Source organism: Camelina sativa, chromosome 19 (assembly GCF_000633955.1).
Source record: "Camelina sativa cultivar DH55 chromosome 19, Cs, whole genome shotgun sequence".
NCBI classification, from domain to species: domain Eukaryota; kingdom Viridiplantae; phylum Streptophyta; class Magnoliopsida; order Brassicales; family Brassicaceae; genus Camelina; species Camelina sativa.
Window position 1 is genome coordinate 3985946 of NC_025703.1, and position 10943 is coordinate 3996888.

The 10943-nt window shown below is 41.3% G+C and overlaps 6 protein-coding genes and 2 non-coding genes across 10 annotated transcripts in view; 5 read left to right on the plus strand and 3 right to left on the minus strand.

Annotated features, from left to right (window-relative positions):
* The window catches only part of LOC104767390, a 1914-nt gene extending 1263 nt beyond the window's left edge, over positions 1–651 (plus strand). The window contains exon 2 of the mRNA XM_010491424.2: positions 7–651. Within this exon, the coding sequence (XP_010489726.1) occupies positions 7–462 (456 nt within the window). The 3' untranslated portion in view covers positions 463–651. The remainder of the gene's footprint in view (positions 1–6) is intronic.
* Positions 872–2576, minus strand: LOC104764655 (phytoene dehydrogenase, chloroplastic/chromoplastic-like). The gene has a single exon (XM_010488228.2). The coding sequence runs from the start codon at positions 2556–2558 to the stop codon at positions 1044–1046; it is 1515 nt and encodes a 504-aa protein (XP_010486530.1). The 5' UTR covers positions 2559–2576; the 3' UTR covers positions 872–1043.
* On the plus strand, positions 2637–5063 carry LOC104764656 (serine/arginine-rich splicing factor RS2Z33). Of its 2 annotated transcripts, XM_010488229.2 has the most exons (7): positions 2637–2728; positions 3032–3138; positions 3762–3801; positions 3913–4008; positions 4113–4303; positions 4397–4501; positions 4603–5063. In XM_010488229.2, exons 2-7 carry the CDS (start codon positions 3032–3034, stop codon positions 4910–4912), a joined length of 849 nt encoding a protein of 282 aa, XP_010486531.1. In that variant the 5' UTR covers positions 2637–2728; the 3' UTR covers positions 4913–5063. The 2 variants fall into 2 exon arrangements, with proteins under 2 accessions (XP_010486531.1, XP_010486532.1); XM_010488230.2 differs by lacking the exon at positions 2637–2728 and having other exon boundaries at positions 3486–3801.
* TRNAS-CGA lies at positions 5369–5450 on the plus strand. The gene has a single exon. It is a non-coding gene; the product is annotated as a tRNA-Ser (tRNA).
* Positions 5708–6253, plus strand: LOC104767392 (pathogenesis-related protein 1-like; the record flags this gene model as incomplete). The annotated part of the gene is made up of 1 exon (XM_010491425.1): positions 5708–6253. A coding segment is annotated over one exon (546 nt), but the record flags the coding sequence as incomplete, so codon positions are not given.
* TRNAS-UGA lies at positions 6449–6530 on the minus strand. The gene has a single exon. It is a non-coding gene; the product is annotated as a tRNA-Ser (tRNA).
* Positions 6887–9579, plus strand: LOC104764657 (protein REVEILLE 8). Of its 2 annotated transcripts, none has more exons than XR_763771.2 (9): positions 6887–7176; positions 7599–7656; positions 7738–7861; positions 7956–8099; positions 8220–8348; positions 8418–8527; positions 8611–8670; positions 8767–8915; positions 9157–9579. XR_763771.2 is itself a non-coding variant. In XM_010488231.2 (9 exons), the coding sequence occupies exons 1-8, from the start codon at positions 6983–6985 to the stop codon at positions 8885–8887; spliced, it is 918 nt and encodes a 305-aa protein (XP_010486533.1). In that variant the 5' UTR covers positions 6887–6982; the 3' UTR covers positions 8888–8915; positions 9157–9579. The 2 variants fall into 2 exon arrangements, 1 of the variants encoding a protein (XP_010486533.1); XM_010488231.2 differs by having other exon boundaries at positions 8789–8915.
* LOC109130942 (DEAD-box ATP-dependent RNA helicase 45-like) lies at positions 9664–10933 on the minus strand. The gene has a single exon (XM_019241084.1). It carries the CDS (start codon positions 10877–10879, stop codon positions 9806–9808), a length of 1074 nt encoding a protein of 357 aa, XP_019096629.1. The 5' UTR covers positions 10880–10933; the 3' UTR covers positions 9664–9805.

Below are 10943 nucleotides of genomic sequence, written 5' to 3' on the forward strand. Positions count from 1 at the left end.
CTTCAGGTTTTGGCCAACATAGCTTCCATTGTGATTGGAGAGACTGGACCTTTCATCAAAGATTGGGTAACTTGGAATCAGATATTCTTGCTTGTAGATATTGTTTGCTGTTGTGCAATCTTATTCCCCATTGTCTGGTCGATACGTTCGTTGAGAGAGACTTCGAAAACCGATGGGAAAGCAGCTAGGAACTTGGCAAAATTGACTCTGTTTAGACAGTTCTACATTGTTGTCATTGGGTATTTGTACTTTACGAGGATTGTAGTGTTTGCTCTGAAGACTATCGCAGCTTATAAGTATCAGTGGGTGAGCAATGCGGCTGAGGAGATTGCAAGTCTGGCGTTTTACATGTTGATGTTCTATATGTTCAGGCCGGTGGAGAAGAATGAGTATTTCGTTTTAGATGAAGAAGAAGAGGAAGCCGCAGAGTTGGCCTTGAAGGAGGATGATTTTGAACTCTGAGACAGATCAAGGAGTATCAGCAGTGAGGACGTTCGCATTTTCTTTTGGATTTTTTTTTAAAACTTCAGAAGTAGTTTACTCGCAAAAGGTAATAACTGTGTATTGCTCTCGTATGTGGTAAAAGTTTTTGTTTGTACTAAGACTTATTTGCTAGTAATGAGAAGATCAGTGCCTCTGCTTTTTGGTACATGTATTGTCACTTAACTGAATCTGCTTTACCCGACTCGCTAGTTCGATGTCAGGACTATCTATAAGTCAATGAGCTTTCTGACCATGTAGCCATTAGTGGGGAAGTAACATAGACATTAGTGAAGTTATTGTCAACGTCCGGATACCACATGGACTGCTTTTTATTAGTTACTGTCGTTTGTTAAGAGACATTGTCTCTAATTCCTCTTGCATTGACCAGTGATCACAACAACAACTTCTCATTAGGTGTTTAAGTCATAAACATGAGTTGAGGAAGCCATAAATGTTTAACTGTCCAAGATGTGATCTTAGAGGATACATACTCTAATACATACAAATACAATAATACATGAATAAATGCTACACAAAGAACCTTTAATAAACAGAAAAAACTACTTGATTTGTCCCTTTTCTCGTAACAACACTTCCACGGCTCGTCTCCCAGAGACCAAAGCCCCGTCAAACGTAGCAGAAGTCATGTAATCACCGCACAAGTAAAGACCTGACCCGACCCGCGGACTCTTAACCAAATCAGTGGGTGGGCATTGGTTCGGCTGAGCGAATTTTATCCGGTACGTTTTCAAATGTTTCCATGACATAACCGACGACTCACTGAACCAACCAGAGAGTTCTCTGAGAACCTCTGCTGCCAAATAATCATCTGATCTATCCTCGAACGATCCGATCAATGATACCGAAACCAGAGCCTTTCCCGGTGGCGCGTATGTCCGAGCAACGTTCGTAGCGAAGAACATGTTGTTAATTATACCGGTGCTTGACCCGTTAAGGAATAGAACCGGGTCTTGTACCGGTATTTGATTCGGTTCAGCTGTGAAATAAACACAAATCGTACTCCGAGCCGGTTTAGTCATAACCGGCTCTCTGATCTCCTCGAGAAGCTTATCCGCTTCCTGTTGCTCGACGGCGACTATTACACCTAGCTTTGCCTTCAAAACGCCGCCGTCTTGGAGTCTTACACTAGGAGGATCCGAATCCGATCCATTTGGATACTCAATCGAAGCTACCCTTGTGTTGAACAAGACGGAACTAGCGGGTAATTTCTCGGCCAACTGGTTAGGGATTTCTCCGATTCCCATGGCCGGAAGTGTGTTTTCTCCGAGAGCAAGACACCGGAAAATGAAATCGAAGAGCTTGGAAGTCGTCTCAAGGTCTCTGTCGAAAAAAATCCCGCCGAAGAATGGTCGGAAGAACCGATCAAGGATCGCTTCGGAGAAACCAATCTTACGGAGGAGATCAATGGTCGTAACCTCATCAGCGGCAGTCAAAATCTCTTCGTCTGACTTGATCAGAACCCTAGCTCTCGTCAAAGCGATAAGCCCTTTGTCCACGACGGATCCGATCGGGTTGGTGAGAGACGCCACCGAATCCCAAAAATGCCGGAGAGGATCAGCGACGGTGTGAAATTTCCCGCCGTAAAAAACCTTAGCTCCGGCGTAGAATCGCTGCAGATCAAGTGCTTCGTAATCTAGAAGCTTTTTAGCTTCGGGGTACGCAGTGATGAAAATCTGAAATCCTCTGTCGAGAAAGAAGCCGTCGACGATATCTGTACGGACTCGTCCGCCTACGCCGTCGGAAGCTTCTAAGAGTAGGAATGGGATCCGTTCGGAGTTGAGCCGAGTTGCGGCGGCTAAACCAGCGAGTCCAGCGCCGATGATAATGACGCCGGTTTGATTCTTCCGATCGTACGGTTCTTCGAGGGTCGATCGAGCTCCGTGAAAGCGTTTACATCGGAGATTTGTATGGCCGCGGCGGCGAGGGAAGAAATGAGAAAAGGATGAGGTTGGGAGAGAGATCGCCAGTGGCATTTTTAAAAGTTTTGGATAAGGTTTTTTAACTTTTATTTTCCCCGGGAAAATGGTTTGTCGGGAATTAATAAAAAAACACATGTTTGTTTTCAACTATATATGAGATCTGTGCCGTTGATTTGGAACCAATAATACCTAACCGTCAGATATATATTGTCTTTCCTCTCTTATGTGGTGTTTCGTAGATCTGACTCGTGACGGGTAGCTCAGTTTCGAGATACACCGAGTGCGGCGAATTATCGGATCTAGAGGTATGGCAATAGTCGGAATGTTTGTTTTTTTTTTTCTACCGGAATTAGGAATTTTCTGTTTTGTTATCTCTTCGATATCTATATGATTTTGATGTTCCGATGTAGATCCTTGTTCGGGTCAAATCGAGAGGTCTTGGAAATCAATCGATGTTTAGATAATACGATTTGAATGATGCTATTGGATATATCATAGATTTGTTTCAGTCTTCTTCTTCTTCTTGTCAAGACTATCTCGAAGCTGTTTGTTAATGGGGGTTTTGATATGTATGCTGATTTGATTACCTTTCCTATCTTTTTTTAAAGATGCCTCGATATGACGATCGATACAGTGGTACACGTCTCTATGTTGGTCATCTGTCATCTCGAACAAGGGAACGGGATCTTGAACGGCTCTTCAGCAAATATGGAAGGTAATACATCTATCTTTCGGAGGTTCTTTTTAGCAGAAACAGCTCTCTTTACCGCCAGTTGTGAACTTAGCCAGCTTTGTAATCAGGCAAAGCTATGGTTTTGTTAGATTCACATCTTTGGTTCTACTCATTATGGCTCTGTTTTCAGCTTAGTCAGCTTTGTAGTTAGCCAAAGCTATGGTTTTAGATTCACACTTTTGGTTCAACTCATATTAGAGTCCGATACCTTAACCGGGTCTGAATTACGATTCATAATGAGGATTCTTGTGTATTGCATTAAATTATATGGGTGGGAGTGTTGTGACCCAAAAGTGTAGCATATTTTAACCTGAATGATCTTGTTGAAGGTTTTTTTGACCTGGAGGATTATGGTGAGAGAGAGAGAGAGAGGGTCCCCTTGGTGGAAAATTCTTTCATGGTGTTTGGGTGACTTTGGCGGTTCTGTTTCTTGTCTTATTGCGTGTTTTAGTGGTGAAAAAATGGCAACAATCTCAAGATCTGGTGTTTTGTTAGCCGTTGATGCCTTGATGGTGCAGTATCATAGCACACTAGCTACACCAGTAGCTAGCAGTTCTTTTAAAGTTAAATGTGGCCTTACTGTTTCTGGAAAACCATTTCCGCAGAATTCGAGATTTGGACATGAAGCGAGACTATGCCTTCATCGTAAGTAGTAATCCTCTATAACTAGCTTGGTCGTCTCCTTAACTAGTTATGTAAGCTGTGTCCTATTGATGGCTTTTCTGTCTGGTATGCATGTTCACTTTCTGATCTCAGGATTTCAGTGATCCTCGAGATGCTGATGATGCGAGGTACAGGTTGGACGGGAGAGACTTTGATGGAAGCCGTATAATTGTGGAGTTTGCAAAAGGGGTATAATTAGCCCTATTTTATATTTTAAAAACTTAGGTTCTTGGTCTATTTTGAATTTTTAAGTTTCTTTCGTTTAACCTTTTTGGGTTTTCCGTCTGTTGTAGACACCACGTGGTTCCAGAGAATTTTCCTCGAGCAGAGGTCCTCCTCCTGGAAGTGGTCGTTGCTTCAACTGTGGTCTTGATGGCCACTGGGCTCGAGATTGCTCCGCTGGTGACTGGAAGAACAAATGTTATCGATGTGGAGATAGGGGTCACATTGAGAGGAATTGTAAGAACAGTCCTAAGAAGCTGAGGTATCATTTACCAATCCCATTCTTACGCTGTTTCTTGCCTAAAACACTGTCATTTTTTTAAGTTTGAGTCATCTGTTTTTGATTATATATCAGGCGGGATGCAAGTTACTCAAGATCGCCAGTTCGGTCCCGGTCTCGGTCTCCTCGTCGTAGAAGAAGAAGCCCTAGCAGAAGCTACAGCCGTGGTCGTAGCTACAGGCTAGTGATGTCCCATTATGACTTATAATTTCACAACTTATAACTACAAGTTTGATTATAATGAAACTGTGTATTGTTCTGTCTGCGTCTGATTGTTTCAGTCGCTCTAGATCACCGGTTAGGAAGGAAAAGGATCTGAGTCCTGAACCTGCTGCTAGAAGCAGAAGCCCTGAACCTATGGTGGACAACTCTCCTCCCTCCAAAGATAGAAAGAGAAGCCTGAGTCCTGAAGAAGGCAGCCCAATGCGCGAGAAGCACAGCCCCAAAGAGAGACCGAGAAGGAATGATGATGACGGTATTGGAACCAATGGACAACAAGACCGGAGTTCTAGTCCCAGAGAGGACCGTAGCCCTAAAGGCGGACACAGCCCAAGAGACGACCGTAGCCCTGTGGAAGATGATGACCAGTGAAGAGTTGGAAGACAAATGTTATTTGCTTTTGGGAGATTATTTATGACTTATAATGGTCTTAGACAATGTAATGGATTTTGTTCTTCCTGTTTGGGAACTTGGCTCGAAACTTCGTCTTATATTTTTCGAAAAATTTAAGAAAATAAATCAACTTTTCGTTTCTTTGTTTCTGTTCCATTAGTTCTATGGTCAAGTAAATGGATTCCGAGGCTCTTCTTCTTTCTCAAAACCTCTTTTAACACTTTCTTCTCGTTCGCACAAGAGCATTCCCTTTTCTTTACCGGATGGTGATGGGAATAACGAAGCAGAAATCTTGAAATCACAGGCAAAGGACTAGACGTTTTTGTACTCCCGAAGCAAGTCTACAGCTTTCTGTTTTACCTCAGGTGACCATTTTTTGTCATTGTATTGTGAAATTTGTCAATATAAATAATAGTTTTGATTAACTAAGCAAAAGTCAATATGTCCGAGTGGTTAAGGAGACAGACTCGAAATCTGTTGGGCTTTGCCTGCGCAGGTTCGAATCCTGCTGTTGACGAAAGTGATTTACGTTTTACTTATGTTGATCGGGGTATGTTGGTTGGTCGTTTTAGTACAACCTGTACCTTTAAAAGTTCATAAACAAACTCTAAAAATATATGCTAGTCGTCTTCTCTTATCAAGCAAATCTGTTAGGAAAATGGAAAATTCTAACAGAACAATGCAACAAAAAAAAAAACTCCTTAGAAACAGAGGAACCAGGATGATGAGAGCACACAAATTATACAGAGGGAGACGTGGAGATGTCTATGACCTTGTCTCATCCTTGTCATCCTTCTCTTTTCCGGTCATCCCTCTGCCTCCGGAACCTCCATCATCCCCCACCTGATGAACAGGGCGGCGCGTATGTTCAACAGAGCGAGGAAAGCTAGACAATCGAGAGAATTCCTACAAGCTCACAACATGGCGCGCGAGTCAGCAGGCGTGCCACCTCTAGAATGGAACAAAGGCCTGGCCCGATACGCTGATAAATGGGCTAAACAACGTCAGCCCGATTGCAATATGATACATTCAAATGGGCCTTACGGCGAGAACTTGTTCTGGTACCGGCGTAGGAGGACGTGGTCGATGGAGAGAGTGGTGACGAAATGGTTCGAGGAAAGGTTTAACTACGACATGAAAACAAACACGTGCGCATCGGGTGAGACGTGCGGCCATTACACGCAGATAGTGTGGGGAACCACCACAGCCGTTGGATGCGCACGCGTGAAATGCAATAACGGTCGTGGCTATCTTGTGGTTTGTGAATATGATCCACGTGGGAATTACGAAGGTGAAAGCCCTTTCGATCAAAACAATTAAACGAAAAAAAAAATAGAGATTGATAGAAAACATTTTTTTTTTCTTATATAATGAAGATATATTATTTATGCTTTGTCCTCGCATATATTGAAGAGGTTATGGAATTTTTTTTTTAATTTGATTTAAAAAAAAGTGTCCTGTTTTTTTTTTGGTTTGTATTGATCAAAATAATAAAAAGGGAAAAAAAAAAGAGAACGTCGACAGCAGGGTTCGAACCTGCGCGGGCGAAGCCCAATAGATTTCAAGTCTATCTCCTTAACCACTCGGACATATCGACTTATTGTGTTAGTCATGCGTATATTCATTTATTTATACCACGAAAAGTTTACGTGGACGGTGGATCGTTTATTCGTTTATTTGATTTGGCACTTAGCAATTGGCAACTGGTATGATTCGGTACGAGTCGTTTTCTTGCATACCAATTATAGGAACATTATAAAAATATATAAAAAAACACGACCATACATTTTTCATATAATCATAAACAAAGACTACAAAAAGTCTACACGTGCTTAAGCTTGAGGCTCTAGAACTCAAGTGATAGCAAATAAAATAAAGAAATGAAAAATGGATGGTCTGAGATCAAAGTGAAACACACTCCACATATTATTATTATTACACATACCAACTTCGGACTTCTTCCCCCCGCCATTTGGATTTTTTTTTTTTTTTTTTCCCATTTTCTCTCTCTAAGACTTAACACCTGTCGTTATCTGAAAACATAAATCGATGAGCTCGTCGCCGTCAAGGAATCCGACGACCGCCGAAGCACCTCCACCGCCACCGCCATCAACATCGACGACGGATGCGGTGGCCGCGGAAAGTGGTTCGTCTAAGAAAGTGAGGAAACCTTATACCATCACCAAGTCTAGAGAGAGCTGGACTGAGGAAGAGCATGATAAGTTTCTTGAAGCACTTCAATTGTATAATTCTCTGCTTCTATTTGTTTATTTTTTCTTGTGTTTATTAGGGACACTTGAGTTATTTTAACTTTGCTGCTGATTTCTGAGTTTTTAGTTAAGTCAGAGGAAGTATTATGTTTTTTTTTTATTATTATATTAGGTTTAGTATCTTAGCTATAAGATCTACTTCGTTGAGTTACATTGATCTAGTTGATTGAGTTACATCAGATCTTTTGTAGCAGCTCATGTTGAACTTAGCATTAAGATTCAGAGAAATTGTTACATGTTATTATCTTTGAATAGAAGCATATATATATATATATATGTCTAATAATAGCCAGCTCTGTATTCTTAAAGTCTTTATACTTGTGCGGACGTTTTGAAAGTGTTATTGCTTTAGCAAGACCCTGATTGTGCTGATACTACTGGTCTCTGTTCCTTAGGTTTGATCGTGATTGGAAGAAGATAGAAGATTTTGTTGGTTCCAAAACTGTAATTCAGGTTTGAGAATAGCTCCTCTGAGAATTTACACATTTGTTGGCTATGTATTTCAGCTTTATTTGAATATTTACTCTACTGCAGATAAGGAGTCATGCCCAAAAATACTTTCTAAAGGTTCAGAAAAACGGGACATTAGCACATGTGCCACCCCCTCGGCCTAAGCGCAAAGCAGCTCATCCGTATCCTCAAAAGGCATCAAAGAACGGTTCGATGGTTTTATAATCCCTTATTACTTTGGTTAAGGTACATGAGTCTTTTGTTCCGTTTACTTGAGTTGTAACTCCATTTTTTTGTTGTAGCTCAAATGGCACTTCAAGGTTCCACGTCTTTTACTACGCGAAATAGCGACATGCCGGGATATACTTTGTGGGATGATGCTTCAATGCTGCTAAACAGAGTTATTTCACCACAGCCAGAACTTGCTAATCTTTATGGAACAGAAGGCATGCACTTTTGTCTCTCTTTATTTTATTTTTTTACTTCGTTTTATTGGTAGTAGTAGAGTAGGTTCTATCAAAGGACGTTTCATGTGCTTATTATGGCATATAACGCCACTGATTCAGCTAATATTGGATCGAAGGGCATATTAAATGTTAGTAGCCCTTCTACATCTGCTGTGGGAAGCTCAAGCCGAAGAACAGTATCAGGTTCTGAGATTGTAAGAAAGTCGAAACAGCCTCCCGTGCTTCACGGTAATTTAACCATCTGTGAACACTCTATATCTTAAGGCCGTGGACACTCTACTGATAAATACTTTGCAGCTGTTCCTGATTTTGCTGAAGTTTATAACTTCATTGGGAGTGTCTTTGATCCTGAAACGATTGGTCACGTGGAAAAGCTCAAGGAAATGGATCCTATTAATTTCGAAACTGTGAGTCAGAGTTTACAAGCTTTGAGACTACAATAATGGTACAAGCTTCTAGCATCCTTCATTGATCAATGTATGTTTTGCAGGTTCTGCTATTGATGAGAAACCTCACAGTTAACTTATCAAACCCTGATTTCGAATCCGCTGTAAGTGTTAAATTTACGATAAAAGTTTTATGATTCTTATACAATTAAAGTAGTTTTTTGCGCTTGCGTGAGTAAATATAATCTAACCTCAGCTAGTCCGACTGTAATAATACTGCAGAGGATAGTCCTCTCATCATATGAACTGAACACCGAGCTCCCAAGCGTTGGTACCACTGATTCCCTTGTCAAGAACTCAACAAGCGACAAATCATCGTAACAAAAATATCAGCCATCAGCTATAGCAAGTAAGTGTTTTTCCTTCTTTTCCAGTATTAGAAATCACATGCAATCATGGTTAGACGGATAGATATAAGTCTAGTGACAGTGATCTAACTCTTAAGGTTTCCAATGAGAGTTATATAGTTTTCACTGTAGTCATAGTCATAGTCAAAATGACCAGGATACAGTATATATATACACCTCAGGCTTCTTGCAAACTTTGTAAAGTCTTACATAAGAGTTATATGGTTCTCACCGTATTGGCAGGTTTACTCATCGGTTTTCCATGTTTAATAAACTTTGGTGTTATACGTCACTGGGAATCACAATCTTGTCAATGCATCATCATGTGAGGAATTGTGTTAAAGTGGTTGTTGTTTTGAGGAGAAACATAAACGAAGTTTTAGGCTATAGGGTCTTGCGCAGATTTTGACAAGGACCTGTGTAAGGTGTTTTCTACTAGTTGCGGTTCACGGGTTTGCAAGGCAGCCTCAGCCGCAGGTACTCTTGTACAAAAAGTCTCTTTTTGTTTGTGTTGTGTATTTATTATATGTTCAGCTGTTGAATTTTTCCCATTTGGTGGATTGTATTTTCACTAAGCGGGTGTCAAGGATAAGTCTTAGGACTGACTGTAATGGTTCAAGATCAGTGTTAAGTACATAGCGGTAACTCTGTTTGTTTTAAACTTGACAGCTTTCTCTATTAGGTGTTTCATTCAGAGTTCTGTTTAATTAAAAGAGAACGAAGGTAATGAAGGAAACCACCCCAATCAAATCAAATTGATGTTTGTTGTCACACCAAGTCATGTCTATAAAAAGATTCTGCAATTTTGCAGAGATTGTATTCCAATAAAGCAATAAATAATTACTTGTTATCTGAGTAAGTTAAAAATCTTAGAATCACAAACCTCATGGTTTTATAGGACAGAGTATCTTCTGGCTTGTGTTCCTCCAGGGAGAGAGAAGGCTTGATTAGTTACGTCTTCAAGAACACGCTTGAGTTCAGTTTTTGCTGTCTTAACAGATATTTCGGTAGGCCCTTCAACGAACAGATAAAGCTTGCGTTGCCCAGGTCCGGGCATACTTCCTGACTCATAATACTGACCTCTAACGGTAATGGCGGCTCCACTCCACTCTGATATTGGACCAAGCGTTTCTTTGTGGGTGACTCTCCACCGAGCATTTTGTGGAAAATCATTGATTTCCAATTCTGGTTCATAGTGTTCAGGCATCGCATCAGCTTGAAGAATCCTTGCAAGGTTGTGTTGCAGGTTAGCGGCAGCAGCCATGGCTGCAACGCGGCCTGCTCCATCACAAGGAGGGACACCTGCCACAGTAACAAGCCCGCCACCATTAGGCAGCAATTGGTTAGCTGTCACAGTAGCTTCAGCAGCAGCAGAAATGGCGGCTATCTGAGAAAGCATAGCTTGTTGCTGTGAGATATCACTACCAGCCTTTCTTACTACATCATTCTCATCTTCTGAGTCAGACTTCTCTTCCTCATAGCCATACTCCTTCGCTTGTGCTTTCTTTGCTGCTTTCCTGATTTCCTCCTCCTCTTCATTGAATCTAAAGCCACTGCCACCATAGCCAGTTCCATGAGCTTGCTCAATACCCTGTTTCACTTTTGCCATGATGAACCCATCGGCCACTGCTTTTACATCATCAGGAACAAGCTGCTCAGATAGTTCCATGGCCTTGACTAAATCTGGTGCATATTTTGCATCATCCTCGGAGAGAAAAGTTACAGCACAGCCTTTCCGCCCTGCCCTACCTGTCCTGCCAACACGATGCACGTAGTCTTCATAGTGGTTCGGCGGATCAAAGTTTACAACCAAGTCAAGCTCTTTCACATCTAGACCCCTGGCTGCAACACTTGTGGCAATCAACAAATTGCAGACAGTGCTCTTAAAATCAGATATAGCTGATTCACGATCAGCCTGGTCCTTACCCCCGTGAAGAGATAGACATGCATAACCATATTTGGTCATCAAATCATTATACAATACATCACATTTGTCCTGTGAACGAACAAAGACCAGAATTTTTCCTTTC